The 19,694-nt window shown below is 47.4% G+C and overlaps 1 protein-coding gene across 1 annotated transcript in view; it reads right to left on the bottom strand.

Annotated features, from left to right (window-relative positions):
• plekhm3 (pleckstrin homology domain containing, family M, member 3) overlaps positions 1 to 19,694 on the bottom strand; it is a gene marked incomplete at its 3' end in the record, with an annotated part of 219,101 nt that overhangs the window by 55,644 nt on the left and 143,763 nt on the right. Inside the window, exon 5 of the mRNA XM_084311501.1 lies at positions 17,920 to 17,983. Within this exon, the coding sequence (XP_084167627.1) occupies positions 17,920 to 17,983 (64 nt within the window). The remainder of the gene's footprint in view (positions 1 to 17,919; positions 17,984 to 19,694) is intronic.

The raw sequence follows: 19,694 nt of genomic DNA, 5'->3' as shown, positions 1-19,694 counted from the left end.
CTCAGATAGGTCTAGGAGGGATGCCTCTGGGCCGTTGGGGTCGCGGTGGTCTCTCTGCCGCCTGAAGCGCTCTTGTCGGGCGGGAGGGAGCTTCTCTAATATCCTTTCTACATTAGAGTTAGCATACAGTTCATATATCCCTTTCTCTTTTTGGGACCCCAGCATCCCTACCAGGGACTGTACCTTGATAGAGAGGTCGTCCAATGCTCTATTGTCTCTGGCTGGGGGGAGGCGGTCGATATCTCTTATTTCCTGTATCACGTAGTCCCATATGCGTCCATAGCGCTGGTCGAGGGCTACTAGAGCCGCGGTGTATGGGGTACTTGAGTTGGAATATGCCAGCGCTATATTATGCGCTCTGGGCACCTTCAGGTGCTTGAGGAGGATAGCATATTTGTACGTCTCATCGGGGACGTCGGACATCATAGTCTCTAAGCACATCCGTAGCTCCGTGTACTGTGCTCTGTCCTCACGTGTAAAATCCGGGAACGTCGGTGTGCCAAGGTACGATGCCATGGATGGCTGGCACATCGGTGAGCGTTGGGGAAGAGGCCTCCTGGGCGAGTCTCCCCGTACGTGTTGTCGTGGGCTGGTACTTGGTGGGTACCGGGGGCCGGGTACCCAGGTGCTGTTCCTCGGTGCTGACGGTGCGTCAAACTCACCCGTGAGTTGAGTCGGGGGTTTGTAGCGCAGTGACTCGGGGCTGACGTCTGGGCTGTACTGGGCCTCCTGGTCCAGAGTACGTTGCTGCTGGTCGGGGCTGTACTGGGCCTCCTGGTCCAGAGTACGTTGCTGCTGGTCGGCTTGACATTCCTCCTCTTCCTCTTCCTCTGCTAGGTCCTGGAGTCTTCTGTTCAGTCTCTCTGCGACGTAGGCCGGTTCTTCCCGGTTGCTGGGTCTCGTATGGACCGGCCGGGGAGGGGGTTCGGAGACGCAGACAGGATCCTCCTGTTGGCGGGGTCCCGGGTCGCTTGGTCGGGTAGGGGAATGTGCCCTAGACCCTTGTCGGGATGATCTCCGGGAGCTCCGTGCGGAGAGAGGGGGTGTCGCCATGGCGATCAATTGTTCTACCATATGCGCCTGCAGCCGGTCGCGCTCTGCTTCGCGCTGGGCATGGGCGGCGTCGCGCTGTGGTTCGCGGTGGGCATTGGCGGCGTCGCGCTGTGCATTGGCGCTGGCATGGGCGGCGTGGAGCTGTGCATTGGCGGCGTCGCGCTGTGCATTGGCGGTGGCGTGCTGCGCATCGGCGCGGCTTCTTTCAATGTTCTCTTCCGTCTGAAGGCGTCTGGTCTCCAGTCTTATGCGGTCGTCTTCACTCCTTTGTTGCGCCTGGAAGCGCTCTCGCTCGATTGCAGCGTGTTCGCGCTTGCTCGTCTGTTGAGCCTGGAGGCGTTCTCTTTCCATGGTAGAATGTTCGCGCTCACTTAGTTGTTGCGCTTGAAGTCGATCGCGTTCTGTGGAGGCTGCCAGGGTGGCTATGAATGCCTGCGCCAGCATCTTGTCCGCTTCGCTGGGGGAAGACACTGACGGAGGTGATCGGCTTCTGGCAGTGCTCGTTGGAGATCTGTTCTCTGGGCGCGCCTCGAGGTCCGTCTCCTGGGCGCGCTTCCCTTCTGGTAGTGGGTCGGGTTCTGTCCCTGGAGCGCTTTCTTTATCCTGGAGCTCTCCGGGGACCGTCCCGTTGACGTTGTCTGGGGGTATAGTCATGTCATGTCCCCCCTGGTCCCCCCCGTGGGCTTGGTCAGTTACGTTAGAACCCACTGGGTTCTCTACTGGCAGGGTCGCCTGGTCGGTAGGTTTTGACATGCTTTGACTATCCGCTTTATTTATTTTATCCGTATTTAACGTCGTATAAAGCTAGGTAGTAGACTGGCAGCGTAGTCCTCTAGGTAAGGAGGTGGCTGCCGTCTGCGCTGCAGGCGTTCTAGCTTAGGAGAGCCGTTTGTGGAGTGTTCACCGCTGGCCATGTCAATATTAATATTATATTAAATATTACACTGATACTCTCCGGCTCGAAGGACCAATTGTAACTGAGGGGTACAATTCCCTGACTGTATTGATAAGTATGGTATCATTAAACCACTACTGTGTTATGTACTTTAATTACTGGCCATACAGTACACAGGTATATGCGATGAACACCCACACAATAACACGGCTTAACAAAGAAAGTCCTGTTTGGAATATTTATTAGAAGAGCAGCAATATTATCTTACAGTATTGAGAATTAGAGTCGCGCTTGTAAGGCGAAGAATGTGCATGAATAGGTCAAGAGCGTAAGTCCATGAGCATATTACGAAGGGGATAATTAATACCACCTGTAGCATAAGAATTATATAATGTACACTCGTAGGTCAGCTGGAGATACTAGGGGGGTTCCCTCCGGTTGTAAGCCAGCAGGGGAGAGGAATGTTCGGGAGCAAAGGTCTGGATCAACGGGGAATCAATAAGCTCCAGCTACGGGAGGCGGTACATATACTCCCCTCGATCGGCAGACAAAAGCAGCAACTATAATCCAAGTATGCGGGACAGCATGGATGAAAGCCAGCCAGCCTCTTCCTAGAGACGGGCTCGAGTGATGCTCCTCACGGGTAAATCCCACACAGCAGCGGGGTAGACGGTTCTCTGCTCCAGCAGCCACGGTACCAAAGCAATAATAATCCAGCCGGAAAAGGCTCTGCATTCACCGGTGTAGATTCTCCTGTGCACGGTACTTCACATTTAACTAGGTCGAACTTGACGTTATTTCACTAAGCTCTGACACTTTTACTATCCTATTCGCACGCGGTTCTAAGTGCTCTATTTAGACGCAAAATGGTCCACTTCACAGCACGTTGTATCGTGGTGAAGGCTTCAACTTGTTGGGTTAACTCGTTTGAGGGTAACTAACTGCTGTATCCACCTGCAACGTATTTATACGTAAGGTGAATAATCTAGTGCCAACCTCAGTTCTGTCTCGTATTACTGCGCAAACCTGGGCATGTTGAGACATGTCTTAGCGGTGACTTTGAACTAGACATTGGGGGTATGGCCGTGGCGCCTAGGGGGTCGCTGTCCAATAGGAGAACGAATATTATGGTCTGGCCTGTACCAGGTAAAGGGATATTCTGTGTATATGTACAAAGAATATACAAGGGATATCAGACGATATACAAATACTATACAATATATCTCAAGTAATAAATATATATATTCGGTTTAATCTGACCCTTTGTAACAGCCGCCTCCTAATTAGTCCGCACCTAATTAGATAAGCAGAGACAGATTAACCGCCTTGTCCACTACTCAATGTCCGTTGTGAGGAGTAGGGCAATTCACAAAGTCAGGGGGTCATGGTCGTCATTAAGAGAGTCGGGGAGCCTTGGCAACTCTATCAGCCTCGCCACGGGTCGGGTGTATGTCCGCCCCTGGACGAGCACTTCTGCCGCTCTGACCTTTCCGTCGGCACCAGTGATCACTTTGCTTACGCGGCCGGCCGGCCACGCAGCTCGGGGTAGTGACTGGTCTATGATCACGACGACTGTGTCCACTTTTAAGTTGTCCCCGTCCTTGACCCGCTTCTGACGGGCTGGAAGGGATGGAGGGGGGGTTAGGAGGAAGCGGGCCTGAGACTGCTTTGATCTGTGCTTGGCTGTGCCTCCACCTCCTCCGTCTGTTTCTCTTGTTTGGTCTGTACCCCGTCTGAGGAGGGGCCGGTTCCGGCCGCCCCATCAAGGAGTCGCTTGGGGTGCTGGGTTCGAGGTCAGCTACGTCTGGAGCGCAGCTGAGGGGGGTGGAGTTCCGAACTCCCTCTTGTGCCCACGGTTCTCTCACAGGCCTCTCGCCTAATGTCAATAGCCTCTCAACGGGCTGTACGGGAGAGTGGCCGGTGTCGCTCACCTTTGTGTGTAGGCAGCGTGTAGACGTGGGTTGACTGTCAAGTCCGTAGAGGGGGCCCTGGAGCGTCCACCCCAGTCGGTCTGAACAGCGACTGGGCATCCTTTGGGTCCGATGTGGGCCGCCTCAATTGGGAGAATGAGGTCCGCGTGGTCGGAGCCGATGAGCAGGGTCGGTGTGGCGCCGTCGATAAGCGGTATAGGTAGTTGACGTAGGTGCACATACTTCGCCATCAGCTGTGGGATGGGGTAGGTGTACTGTGATAGGCCTATGTCGTGGCTGGTGAAGACGTTGGTAATACTATACTGCTTCTCTGGCTGGTCCACCGCTGCTATCTTGAAGGAGACATTTTTACCCTTTATGGTCTTCTGGTCTCTTCTGATGGTACGTATGGTCATTGTTCCTTTGGCACCCCGCAGACCCAGCTGGGCTGCGGCGGAAGCGAGGAGGAGAGTCTTTTCAGACCCATCGTCTAGGACGCCGTAAGTGTCCAGGACCTTGTCCTCGTAGCTCAGGAGCACTCTGACCACTTTGATGAGCACTCGGGGGGTCCCGCTATGCTGGTCTATATGGAGCACTCCTGTTGGTCGGTTGCCTTGGATCTGCTGGTGGGCCCCGCACAGTGCTGCGCGGTAAGCGGCGCCCGCCTGGGCCGCCTCACGCCACTGGTCAACTTGGACGGGGTTCAGTGTCTTATATTCGGCGCACTGTGCCAGCCAGTGTCCGCCGTCGCAGTAGGTACAGTAGGGGGCGGTCTGGTGGATCTTCGGTACTGGTGCCACCGCCTCGGCCTGGTACATTACCGTGACGGGCCCACTCTGTTGTCCTGGCGGACGCCTGTTGATGTCATGCAGGACCTCCAAGTGGGCGCCACCGCACCTGCTGCACTTCTTCTTCAAACAACACTCAGCTGCCATATGGCTGCGCGCGCAGCGGAAGCAGCGGCGGTGGTCTTTGATCCACTGACTCACCTCGTCCGTGGTCAGCTTCCCGAAAGTGTCGCATTGATACAGCCGATGTTCCCCTTCACAGTACTGGCATTCAATCTTCCACTCCTCTTTCGTCGAGGGGGTGTTGTGGTTCTTGTGCTGCGGTACTGATTCGGCTTGGTGCATAACGGTCACCGACCGGCGGTTATCATTTGATCCCTGAGGTCCTGGTCTTGGGCTTGGTACCACTCCACACGAACGTGTCCAGTCGTAGGCTACTGACCTCCCTGGCGAGGAACTCAGATAGGTCTAGGAGGGATGCCTCTGGGCCGTTGGGGTCGCGGTGGTCTCTCTGCCGCCTGAAGCGCTCTTGTCGGGCGGGAGGGAGCTTCTCTAATATCCTTTCTACATTAGAGTTAGCATACAGTTCATATATCCCTTTCTCTTTTTGGGACCCCAGCATCCCTACCAGGGACTGTACCTTGATAGAGAGGTTGTCCAATGCTCTATTGTCTCTGGCTGGGGGGAGGCGGTCGATATCTCTTATTTCCTGTATCACGTAGTCCCATATGCGTCCATAGCGCTGGTCGAGGGCTACTAGAGCCGCGGTGTATGGGGTACTTGAGTTGGAATATGCCAGCGCTATATTATGCGCTCTGGGCACCTTCAGGTGCTTGAGGAGGATAGCATATTTGTACGTCTCATCGGGGACGTCGGACATCATAGTCTCTAAGCACATCCGTAGCTCCGTGTACTGTGCTCTGTCCTCGCGTGTAAAATCCGGGAACGTCGGTGTGCCAAGGTACGATGCCATGGATGGCTGGCACATCGGTGAGCGTTGGGGAAGAGGCCTCCTGGGCGAGTCTCCCCGTACGTGTTGTCGTGGGCTGGTACTTGGTGGGTACCGGGGGCCGGGTACCCAGGTGCTGTTCCTCGGTGCTGACGGTGCGTCAAACTCACCCGTGAGTTGAGTCGGGGGTTTGTAGCGCAGTGACTCGGGGCTGACGTCTGGGCTGTACTGGGCCTCCTGGTCCAGAGTACGTTGCTGCTGGTCGGGGCTGTACTGGGCCTCCTGGTCCAGAGTACATTGCTGCTGGTCGGCTTGACATTCCTCCTCTTCCTCTTCCTCTTCCTCTGCTAGGTCCTGGAGTCTTCTGTTCAGTCTCTCGGCGACGTAGGCCGGTTCTTCCCGGTTGCTGGGTCTCGTATGGACCGGCCGGGGAGGGGGTTCGGAGACGCAGACAGGATCCTCCTGTTGGCGGGGTCCCGGGTCGCTTGGTCGGGTAGGGGAATGTGCCCTAGACCCTTGTCGGGATGATCTCCGGGAGCTCCGTGCGGAGAGAGGGGGTGTCGCCATGGCGATCAATTATTCTACCATCTGCGCCTGCAGCCGGTCGCGCTCTGCTTCGCGCTGGGCATGGGCGGCGTCGCGCTGTGCTTCGCGGTGGGCATTGGCGGCGTCGCGCTGTGCATTGGCGCTGGCATGGGCGGCGTGGAGCTGTGCATTGGCGGCGTCGCGCTGTGCATTGGCGGCGGCGTGCTGCGCATCGGCGCGGCTTCTTTCAATGTTCTCTTCCGTCTGAAGGCGTCTGGTCTCCAGTCTTATGCGGTCGTCTTCACTCCTTTGTTGCGCCTGGAAGCGCTCTCGCTCGATTGCAGCGTGTTCGCGCTCGCTCGTCTGTTGAGCCTGGAGGCGTTCTCTTTCCATGGTAGAATGTTCGCGCTCACTTAGTTGTTGCGCTTGAAGTCGATCGCGTTCTGTGGAGGCTGCCAGGGTGGCTATGAATGCCTGCGCCAGCATCTTGTCCGCTTCGCTGGGGGAAGACACTGACGGAGGTGATCGGCTTCTGGCAGTGCTCGTTGGAGATCTGTTCTCTGGGTGCGCCTCGAGGTCCGTCTCCTGGGCGCGCTTCTCTTCTGGTAGTGGGTCGGGTTCTGTCCCTGGAGCGCTTTCTTTATCCTGGAGCTCTCCGGGGACCGTCCCGTTGACGTTGTCTGGGGGTATAGTCATGTCATGTCCCCCCTGGTCCCCCCCGTGGGCTTGGTCAGTTACGTTAGAACCCACTGGGTTCTCTACTGGCAGGGTCGCCTGGTCGGTAGGTTTTGACATGCTTTGACTATCCGCTTTATTTATTTTATCCGTATTTAACGTCTGTATAAAGCTAGGTAGTAGACTGGCAGCGTAGTCCTCTAGGTAAGGAGGTGGCTGCCGTCTGCGCTGCGGGCGTTCTAGCTTAGGAGAGCCGTTTGTGGAGTGTTCACCGCTGGCCATGTCAATATTAATATTATATTAAATATTACACTGATACTCTCCGGCTCGAAGGACCAATTGTAACTGAGGGGTACAATTCCCTGACTGTATTGATAAGTATGGTATCATTAAACCACTACTGTGTTATGTACTTTAATTACTGGCCATACAGTACACAGGTATATGCGATGAACACCCACACAATAACACGGCTTAACAAAGAAAGTCCTGTTTGGAATATTTATTAGAAGAGCAGCAATATTATCTTACAGTATTGAGAATTAGAGTCGCGCTTGTAAGGCGAAGAATGTGCATGAATAGGTCAAGAGCGTAAGTCCATGAGCATATTACGAAGGGGATAATTAATACCACCTGTAGCATAAGAATTATATAATGTACACTCGTAGGTCAGCTGGAGATACTAGGGGGGTTCCCTCCGGTTGTAAGCCAGCAGGGGAGAGGAATGTTCGGGAGCAAAGGTCTGGATCAACAAGGAATCAATAAGCTCCAGCTACGGGAGGCGGTACATATACTCCCCTCGATCGGCAGACAAAAGCAGCAACTATAATCCAAGTATGCGGGACAGCATGGATGAAAGCCAGCCAGCCTCTTCCTAGAGACGGGCTCGAGTGATGCTCCTCACGGGTAAATCCCACACAGCAGCGGGGTAGACGGTTCTCTGCTCCAGCAGCCACGGTACCAAAGCAATAATAATCCAGCCGGAAAAGGCTCTGCATTCACCGGTGTAGATTCTCCTGTGCACGGTACTTCACATTTAACTAGGTCGAACTTGACGTTATTTCACTAAGCTCTGACACTTTTACTATCCTATTCGCACGCGGTTCTAAGTGCTCTATTTAGACGCAAAATGGTCCACTTCACAGCACGTTGTATCGTGGTGAAGGCTTCAACTTGTTGGGTTAACTCGTTTGAGGGTAACTAACTGCTGTATCCACCTGCAACGTATTTATACGTAAGGTGAATAATCTAGTGCCAACCTCAGTTCTGTCTCGTATTACTGCGCAAACCTGGGCATGTTGAGACATGTCTTAGCGGTGACTTTGAACTAGACATTGGCGCCTAGTGGCGCCTAGGGGGTCGCTGTCCAATAGGAGAACGAATATTATGGTCTGGCCTGTACCAGGTAAAGGGATATTCCGTGTATATGTACAAAGAATATACAAGGGATATCAGACGATATACAAATACTATACAATATATCTCAAGTAATAAATATATATATTCGGTTTAATCTGACCCTTTGTAACAATAGTTATAGCTCTACAAACAAGGTGACGGACTCCTATCTTTTTCTTTTTATCTACTTTTTCTCCCCCTTTTTTCTGTATTTTTCTCCCATCCCAATTTTAGTCGTTATGCCAATTCCCTTCGCTCCCTTCCTGGTCGTTGCGCGCATTTGCCCCCCACTTGCCGGTCTAGGGAGGGTTGAAGACTATCACATGTCCCCTCCGATACATGCGGAGTCAGCCAGCCATTCTTTTCACCTGACAGCGAGGACTCTCATTGGTTGAGTGTAACGCGTGGAGGATCACACTACCTCACCCAGATCCCTTCCTCGCTGAGCAGGCGCCCCGACCGACCTGTAGGAGTCGCTGTTTACAACGACCAGGACCCACACCCCACTGACTTCCCTCCCGCTAACATTGCCAATTGTGTCAGTATGGAGGACCGACCAAGCCGGAGGCACCGCGGCAGCTGGATTCAATACCAGTGTCTCTGCGGTGGTAGGCAGGTGCTTAGTCCGCTGCGCTAATCAGCCGCCCTGGACTCCAATCTTTTAAAGCGTGGCAGTGCATAGACGGGGCCCAAACACAGCGTGGCACTCAATGTGTTAAGGAGTTGAGGTGTGAGAGACTGAGCCCCTCATCACCGTGGCAACTGGTTTAGCTCTGCTGCCTACTCTGACTGACAGCTGAGACACACACACACACAGTGTGTAAATACACTATATACATGCTGCCTGTAACTGATCTGAGTACACACACTACGTCCCTGCAGATTATTGACAGATACTGTTAACAGATCGCTGCTGTATTATGTTCCTCATTGTTTACAACAATAATCAAACTATCAGCCAATTCGAAATTTGAGAATCAGATTTTCAGCAAATTTGAGAATCAAATTTTCAGCAAATTTGAGAATCAGATTTTCAGCTAATTTGAAAAGATGATGACAATGCAGCTAAAAACCTAACCATAGCCAGCCAGCCAGACACAGAGAGACAGACAGACAGAGACAGACAGACAAGGAGACAGACAAGGAGACAGACAGACAAACACAGAGAGACAGACAGACACAGAGACAGACAGACAGAGACAGACAGAGACAGACAGAGAGAGACAGACAGAGAGAGACAGACAGACAGAGAGAGACATACAGACAGACAGACAGACAGACAGACAGACACACAGCTCCCTCTAGTGCTCAGTATCTCACGGCTCTAAGGGACTTTCTGACACTGATCCTGAGCATGTGTGTGTGTGTGTGTGTGTGTGTGTGTGTGTGTGTGTGTGTGTGTGTGTGTGTGTGTGTGTGTGTGCGTGCGTGTGTGTGTGTGTGTGTGCGTGTGTGTGTGTGTGTGTGTGATTGGCATCTGTGTAACCATTGTGTTGTGTGAGTGAGAGAGCAACGGTGTGAAAGTACGTGTCTCCAGTGAGTATTTCTGTCTTTATTGTGTGTGCGTGTGTGTGCATGTGTGTATGTGTGTACAGTATGTGTGTGTGTGCGTGTGTGTGTGTATACAGTATGTGTGTGTGTGTGTGTGTGTGTGTGTGTGTGTGTGTGTACAGTATGTGTGTGTGTGTGTGTGTGTGTGTGTGTGTGTGTGTGTGTGTGTGTGTGTGTGTGTGTGTGTGTGTGTGTGTGTGTGTGTGTGTGTGTGTACTGGGCCTCCTCTCAGACCACTACACTGTGTGTCTCCAAGTTAAATCCTGTCTAAGCTAACCGCTGAGTGTCAGAGTGTAGGTACAGTGTGTGTGTGTGTGTGTGTGTGTGTGTGTGTGTGTGTGTGTGTGTGTGTGTGTGTGTGTGTGTGTGTGTGTGTGTGTGTGTGTGTGTGTGCGTGCGTGTGTGCAGTACAGTTCAGTTCAGTTCAGTAATGTTTTATTTCAGGTTTTGGACACATAACAATGGTCATAAATCGCCTTAAATCGCCAGGGTTTTACCAGCTGCTATTGCAGCATTGTCCAACGAGAAGCACTAGGCTGGTCGGGCCCTACCCCTGAAGACTTACGTTTCTTATTCAACCCTTTCACTGCCACAAAACAGCCGGTTAACCCTTTCACTGTGACAATACAGAAGGTTAGCCCTTTACTATCACACAACCGACGGCGATGCTCCATCATTAACATCATTAGCTCCGCAGATGGAGCATCGCCGTCGGTTGTGTGATAGTAAAGGGTTAACCTTCTGTCGTGTGGCAGTGAAAGGGTTAATCAAAAATAAAAATTAAATGTATTTACATACATACATAGTACATACATAGTACACATTACAGTATTATACCTGCAGTATATAATAGTGTATACAACACATATATAATGTGATATGAGATATATAGTAGATGATATATACAATATAATATAGCACCATAATATAATAGTATATAGTGTAAATATAGTTTAATATAATATACAAATTAATTATAATATGATTATATAATGTAATATGATATAATGTACAATACAGTATCATATGTATTTTTTTTATTATTAATATGCAATTAATGTATGTGTGTGTACAGTATGTATGTGTGTGTACAGTATGTGTGTGTACAGTATGTGTATGTACAGTATGTATGTGTGTGTACAGTATGTATGTGTGTGTACAGTATGTATGTGTGTGTACAGTATGTGTGTGTATGTATGTGTGTGTACAGTATGTGTGTGTACAGTATGTATGTATGTATGTATGTGTGTGTGTACAGTATGTGTGTATGTATGTGTGTACAGTATGTGTGTGTACAGTATGTATGTGTGTGTACAGTATGTCTGTGTGTGTGTACAGTATGTGTGTGTATTAGGGGTGGAACGATACGCATTCGAACCGTACACCGTTCGATACGACCTCCACGGTTCGGGGCGTCTGTGTATCGTACGGTTCAGGGGATGCGCAAATAAAAAAAGAAAAAACTTCATTTGGCACGGAGCCGGGAGAGGTGAGTGCTGGCTGCTGGCAGCAGCAGCAGCACTGCAGGTGCTAGTCAGTTTGTGTAAATGGCAAGCACAATATAAATCAATCTTCATTACGACTTTAAAAACATAGCCATTAACATTACATAGGCCTACACACATCTTGCCATAACGTTAGCAGTTTGTACAACACAACGCACGTTTTAACTATGGTAGCCCGCCAGCTAATACAGTCAATGAAATGTTATCGTAGACTAGCTAGCAGAGGAGAAAATGGGAGTCTGAGAGGCGGGGTGTTTAAAGACAATGATAGGCGTTTATTCAACATCCAAGAAGGCTAACATACAACTGTGTTTTACTAACTCCAACCGGGACTATTGCCACTTTTCCACTGCATGTTATGGACTCCTAACGTTACCGGAGCTGATATAACGTTGGCTGAGCTGATGGTCCGTCACGCTAAAATGTCCCTGCGGACCCGCCAACACATAGATAGTTCCAACTCACCGAATTACGTTAATCCACCACAGTTGCACTCAATATTTAAATAATGTTAGTCTAAATAAATGTAGACAGATAATGTACGTATTTTTTAAATAGAATGAACAGAGCAGTGTTGTTTTGAAACAGTACAGTGTGTGTGTGTTAGTTTGATGTATGCTGCCATTTATATTGATGGCCTTCTCATTTGTTTATTTAATTATTTTAAATAACACAGTGAGACTTTTCCCTTTGATAAGAAATCCAGCCATATTCCTTTCATTGTATTTCAAATACTGCACATTAATTTCAAGCGGAAAACTAATCTTTCCATTAACCCTTTCACTGCCACACGACAAAAGGTTAACCCTTTACTACCACACAACCAACGGCGATGCTCCATCATTAGCTCCGCATCCGCGTCGGTGGAGCATCGCCGTCGGTTGTGTGGTAGTAAAGGGCTAACCTTCTGTATTGTCACAGTGGTTAACCGGCTGTCGTGTGGCAGTGAACGGGTTAAGAACTGACAATCACGGAATTTAAACATTGTTGACATTGTTTTTTTGTGTTTATATTAAAGAAAGGAAAGTCTAGTGCTGGCTGAGCATATTGTTTGTTTGCACTAAGTTAATACTTTGACAAATGTAGCCTATATTTTTCAGTCAGTTCGGTCTTTGTGTGCCAAACATTATTTAAGGCTGTAAACACTGTAAACCTTTTTTTCTTTTTTATAAATGAGAAGCATGTTTAGATTTTTTAGTGTTACATTTATATATATATATATATATATATTAAACTAGATAGGACTCGTGCACATCTGGTTGGACCCCGACTGGAGGTGCAGGTCAGCGCAAGAGAGATAAATAAACTAAAAGGAGAAAACCTTCAAAGGAAAGAAGGGACCGCACACTCCACAGGACTCGTTTTTGCTTATTTATTGTTTGCACAACGCGTTTCGCTGTCGCTTCCTCAGGTGCTATAGCACCTGAGGAAGCGACAGCGAAACGCGTTGTGCAAACAATAAATAAGCAAAAACGAGTCCTGTGGAGTGTGCGGTCCCTTCTTTCCTTTGAAGGTTTTCTCCTTTTAGTTTATATATATATATATATATATATATATATATATATATATATATATATATATATATATATATATATATATATATATATATATATATATATATAAAAAAAAAAAAAAAAAAAAAAACGTATATCGAACCGAACCGAAAACAGTTAGCCCAAAACCGTGATAGGAACCGAACCGTCGATTTTGTGAACCGTTCCACCCCTAGTGTGTATGTCTGCAGGGATTACAGCCAAAAGAAAATCTCCTGACTGAACTTTCTTTCAGGCCAACTAAGTCATATTCTTATTTTAACCTCCACTGTATATTTTTATTTAACAGCGTTAGCGGAGCTGGGCCGTTAACGTGCTGTGTTAACGCTATACTAGTATCGCACGATAATATAATTAACGCATTAATCTAAAAAAAAAAAGAAAAAAAATTTACTTTTATTTTTTTTTACCTTTATTTACCCAGGGTAGGTTCGCTGAGCACAGATGCTCTTTTTCAGGAACGCCCTGCTTCACATTCACACAGTTCCATTCACACCTGGGAGCTGCCCAGTACAACCACAGTTGACACCATTGGCCACTGAGCAACTCCACTGGAGCAGTTGATTCAAGCCATGTCACATAGTTCAAGTTTGAAATGATTCTTTCTGTTTTGCTCCTGAGAGTGCTAGATACTGTACTGTACTGTGGTAATATTATTTATTTGTGTTAACTTCTGAATAAAACAACTTATTAAACACAAGTACATCTTATTGAACATTATTTTGATATTTCATTACCAATTATCATAGCAAAACAGCTTTTTCAAACAGTCTGTAATGCATTTTGGAAACGGGAGATGGGCTCATGGTGTAATGGGCCACCTGGCCTGAGAAACATAAGGAGGAAAGAAAAAGTAAGGACTTACTTCTGGTCATTATTTGGGTAGAACACACATATTTTGAATGCCTTCGGCAGGTTTTTTTTTTTTTTCTTTTTGAGCAATTTTAATCTAGATTAATCTAGATTAAATCCAGGATTGCAGATAGATTAATCTAGATTAAAAAAAATTATCTATGCCCACCTCTAGTTTTAAGGGAACTCGATTATTTTGAACATCTTTTCTATTGCCAGTTTGCTTTTACGTAATATCAATGCTGTTTTCAATTCATTAAATAAAACTTTTTGCAAGGGTTGACTGACTTTGTCATACAAATAATCATCAACATACTGTAACTCTTCAGTGCACGTTTTTCAGCTGATTTTGCATGACAGTGCCTGCTTCAGAAAAGATGAATCACTATCAGGCTGAATCCAAACTTTGATTTGATTGCAATCTTGATCAGGCCATTTCAACTAGCTATTTCTAATGCTTGCTGCACATTAAGACACTCGTGGCTAATAGGCTAATTTGCTTGTGTAACGTTTATAGATGTAGGCTATAGTTAGGCGGCATGCGCATGAATGTTCCCTCGCACAGAACAGCTCCGACCAGCATTATGATTAGAATGATTATTATGCATAAATAGTAGGAAACATGTTTGTATAGGAAATTACTAGTTTTAGTTTAGTTTTTGTAAATATTGCCTTGAAATAGAGAAGCTGAAAAAGGTAGCAGGATGTAGCCTTCAATATATAAAGAAATTATATTGTCAACAGATATGGTTGAAAAACAAACAATGTTTTAAATGTAATTGTAGATACAATATTGTAGTTACAATTTCTTTAATTGAATTAACTTAAAACTAGAAAAGTAAATACAAAATAAATTAACAATGTAACTTACAGTTCACAGAAGGACAGTTTCCTTCTGAAGCACAACTTAAGAAATGTCTCATCCTTCCAGTCGGGACCATTTGTCACATAGTGAGAGGTTCCACAGCTCAAGCAAACCCCCACCAATTGGTACAGGGCTTGTATTTTGGTTTTGCTCTTCTCGTTCTTTGTTATGCTATTGTTCTGCAAAGACACGTAGCTATGTGTGAGTACCGGTACTTGGTGCACGGCACGACGAGTCGAGTGAAAGTTGTGAACGCATTTTTGTGTGCATGTGCGTGCGCGTGCTTCTGCTCAGAAAGGTGGTGGAACGGCGTGGTACCGCGTGGCATGAGCACTGCACCCCTGGTTAGGCCTAATAACGTCGGCTTGTGTGCCTATTTGTGAGCTCAGGCGTGATGGAATTCAAGTTCAAGTTTTTATTGATCACATAGGCAAGCTACACATGGCGTAGGCTACATGGCAGTGAGATTCATTGTTCTTGTATGCTCTCTCTCATATTATTGTTATAGGCTATTGTCAAGAAAGGATGTACATTATTTTCAATCGTGGCTTTAATTCGTAGCCTTAAGAGAATTTATATAGGCTACCTAATACCGACATCAAAATAGATTGTATGCCTCTACAAATCATATTATACCAGGGCGGCTGGGTAGCACATCGGACTAAGCGTCTGTCTACCACCGCAGAGACACTGGTATCGAATCCGGCTGTCAGCGGTGCCTCCGGCTTGGCCGGTCGTCATACTAACACAATTGGCGGTGTCAGCGGGAGGGAAGCCGGTGGGTGGCACTCTCCAAGGCATTTACAACAAGCGGTGCATGGGCAAGGCTAAGAGAATAATCAAAGACTCCAGCCACCCAAACAACTGCCTCTTTGAACTGCTGCGGTCAGGCAAGCGATACCGGAGTCTCATGGCAAGCACAGAGAGACTCAGAAGGAGCTTCAATCCCCAGGCCATCAGGATGCTCAATGAACAATGATTGCTCAATGAACAATGATTGAACAATGAACAATAACAGGCCAGCAACACACCCACAGCACACACACACTCACTTTAAATAAACAACACACTGTAGCACTCACTTTACCACACTTTACACTTTATATTTATATTATTGGTAAGGGAATTGCACATCTCTCATTCCTTATTCTTATTCTTATTGCACATCACCACAAGGTGGCACCACAAGCTAAGCTATACCTCACCATGTCAACATGGTTTGTGGTCTGTCAACGTGGTTTCATTGCTGGGTTAAGTACTTCTATTCTATTCACATAATATGCTTACTTCATATATCTATTCTATTCACATATATGCTTACCACTTGTATCTATTGCTATGTCCGCCCACTACAATAACGCCTGTCCCGTCTCCCTGTCTCCCTGTGAGTTGCTGTCCCGGAGTGTTGACCGGAGTGTCGGACGTCCCGTGATGAAGACCGGGAGGATGCAACCCTCTCTGCGTGCCCTCCTGTCTCCCTGTCTCCCGCTGTCTCGTAGTGATGACCGGAGTGCTGGACGTCCCGCGATGATGTCGGGGAGGTTGCGACCCTCTCTGCGCCGCCCCCTATCTCCCTGTCTCCGGCTGTCTCGGAGCGATGACCGGAGTGTTGAACGTCCCGTGATTAAGACGGGGAGGACGCGACCCTCTTTGCGCCGCCCCTGTGCCTCAAATAGATCCGCTATCAGCTCTATCTTTAATCTTTCAAAATGTTCAGTTGCTATCGCTATCAGCTCTATCTTTAATTTTTCAAAATGTTCAGTTGCTATCGCTATCAGCTCTATCTTTAATTTTTCTAAATGTTCAGTTGCTATTGCATGCACTCATCTGTGTTTCACTACACACATGACTACATGCTTACCAACTGTTAGTCTGCAACACTATTATCACCGACATCTAAGAAGGGAGATCCCCCCTTGAATGGCCCTTCTAAGGTTTCTCTCCAGCCACACTGCCTGTGGAGCATTTTTTCCCTATTGTTAGGTTTTAGTGAGTTTTTCCTTACCTTCGCGTGGGGTACGTCTGGGAGTGTTTGCATTATTTCATTTATTTTAAATTTGTTGGACCTTATGGTGTTCTTGTTTTGTTCTTGACTTATTGTAATGTTTCTTCTTGACTTGTTTAAAGAAGACGTGTCCAGCCCATGGGGACATTAACGTGTGTTGTCGGGCCTTACAAATACATTTGATTTTGTACCAGATGTACATACTGTATATAGAGGTATACTGAACAATTGTTGTTTACACTTGTTTTTACTTGACTCTTGACTTTCTATTTTTTTACTTATTATACTTATTTATACTATCTTGTTATCATCTAGCACACTCTCAGGAGCAGAACGGAAAGAAACATTTCATGCAAAGTATTCTGTATTTCTGTATGACAAATAATAAAGAAACTTGAATTAACTTCTGAAGCATGAATAAGGAACTGTCCTATACATATAATAGGCATATATATAGTAACACAAATGATATCACTCATCTAAATATCCATCACATAATGTGCCAGGTTACACACAGTAAAATGACGACATCATTGGGTTAAACAAATCATTACAAACGCTGTCTGCGTGTAGCACCACATATTAACGTCCTCACATACGTCTGTACAGCGGCACAATGGGACGCTTTATAAAAAAAGATATAAATAATAACCACAACATGACAAAAGTAAGACACACACACACAGACATGCTATGCAATGCATAGCTAGCTTGCTAACGTTACTTGGAATTGTCCTATGGCTTGTGAAACATAGCTTATCATTGTAATCATGCCTAGGCTTAACCATTTCACTGCCACACGACAGAAGGTTAACCCTTTCACTGCCACACGACAGCCGGTTAACCCTTTACTATCACACAACCGACGGCGATGCTCCATCATTAGCTCCGCATCGCGTGGCAGTGAAAGGGTTAAATATCACCTAACCGAGCTTACCCGATACGTCTTTGGATAAAACTGTGAATGCGTCGGAGGAGATAAAACTGGGAACGAGGTTAGTCTTTGGAAGATAAATTGTTTTGTGTCTTTTAAATCTGACCAATGAGAGAACAGTTTTCTCGCGCGTGGCGTTTGTTTACACATTCCGGTCCGCTGTAAGACAGCGTGACTGTGAACACAAACCCAACCAAGGGGCAAGTGCAACATTGCATCATATTATTAGTCCCTGAATCGGAACAAAGCAAATGACAGTTGTGAAAACGCCTTAAAGGGATAGTCCGCTAAATGATTTCCCAGCCTTTTGTACACAGGTAGCCAATTGAAGGAAAATCCGTCGCGACTCTGAATCGGAGCGCTGGACGGAGCGCTTTAATCCCTGTGTATGTATGTGTGTGTGTATGTATGTGTGTGTGTGTGTACAGTATGTGTGTGTGTGCAGTATGTGTGTGTGTTACCTGTTGCAGGTCGGCCAGGGAGTAGAGGTGGATGTGCTGTAACAGGTATTCTCTGGGGAAGATCCTGTGAAGAAGAGACACAATTGCAATGTTCTCTATCTGTTTCCTTATTTGCTAATGTAATACGATTTGTAAATGTGTTAATTATTGTTAACTTGTCCGGCTGTATAATTTCCCTTGTGTCTAAAGAACTACAGTTGAGTCGTAGGGGAGGGCTGAGTACACATGTTTATTCGTAGGGGAGGGGCTGAGTACACATGTTTATCAATGAGGCTGGTGCCCTAGTCCTAGTGAGCCACGACACTGGTGCCCTAGTCCTAGTGAGCCACGACACTGGTGCCCTAATCCTAGTGAGCCACGACACTGGTGCCCTAGTCCTAGTGAGCCACGACACTGGTGCCCTAGTCCTAGTGAGCCACGACACTGGTGCCCTAGTCCTAGTGAGCCACGACACTGGTGCCCTAGTCCTAGTGAGCCACGACACTGGTGCCCTAGTCCTAGTGAGCCACGACACTGGTGCCCTAGTCCTAGTGTACCACGACACTGGTAAGCAAGCCGTCAGGCAAGCGATACAGGAGTCTCAAGGCGAGCACAGAAAGACTCAGAAGTAGCTTCTATCCCCAGGCCATCAGGCTGCTAAACGAACAATGAATGAACACTACACAACAACAACCACCAAACACACATAGCACACACATCCACACGCACACACTCACTTTAAACAAACACACTGTAGCACCCACTCCACACACTTTATAGCACACACCCACTTTAAACAAACACACTGTAGCACCCACTCCCCACACTTTATATTTATGGATGAAGGATTGCACTACAACTCGTACACCTTACTGTAAATTGTACCTAAAATTGTACCTCATCCCATTTCTGCTTTGCACTAGATAGTACTGTACATTAGTACACTGCATAGTATTGTGTATTGTATATTATATGGTAACTCAGAACATTGTACATATGTCTATACCGAACACTGTGACCTCATTTTCTTCTTCTAAATTCATGCTATATTATGTTATTATGTTATTTGATACTATCTTGTCTAGCACAGTCTCTGGAGCGTAACAGTAAGAAGCATTTTGTATGAAAGTATTCTGTACTTCTGTATGACAACTATTAAAGAACTTGAACTTGAAGGCACGCAGCCCAGACGCTTTTTGACCGCAGCAAGTGCTACAAGGATGAACGAACAAACGTGAACGAGCCAGCACACCTCCACGTCGTGTGGTCCCATCCCCGCTAAATAAGCTTCAAGTAAAAATACAATAAATACCCTTTTGATAAACCAAACAAACTCATCTCCGCTGTTTTCATACGGAAAAGCGCTGTCAACCATTCAGCATTAGGGTAAAATGCCTGTTCCGGGCGGCCAGGTAGCGCAGCGGACTAATCGTCTGTCTACCACCACAGAGACAGTGGGATCGAATCCAGCTGTGGTGCCTCCGGCTTGGCCGACCATCCATACTGACACAATTGGCAGTGTTAGCGGGTGGGAAACCCGGCGAGGGTGGGTCCTGGTCGTTGTAAGCAGCGACTCCTACACTTCGGTCGGGGCGCCTGCACAGCGAGGGAAGGATCTAGGAGAGGTAGTGTGACCTTCCACACGTTACACTCTCCCAGTGAGAGTCCGCGCTGCCAGGTGAAAAGAAGCGGTGGGCTGGCTACACATGTGTCGGAGGAAGCATGTGGTAGTCTCCGCCCTCCCAGACAGACGGTAGGGGGTAGAGTGCGCAACGACCAGGAAGGGGATTGGGAAT

This window comes from Notolepis coatsorum (genome assembly GCF_963971535.1).
Source record: "Notolepis coatsorum genome assembly, chromosome: 3".
Lineage (NCBI taxonomy): Eukaryota > Metazoa > Chordata > Actinopteri > Aulopiformes > Paralepididae > Notolepis > Notolepis coatsorum.
This window is presented reverse-complemented; position numbering and strand designations above follow the sequence as displayed.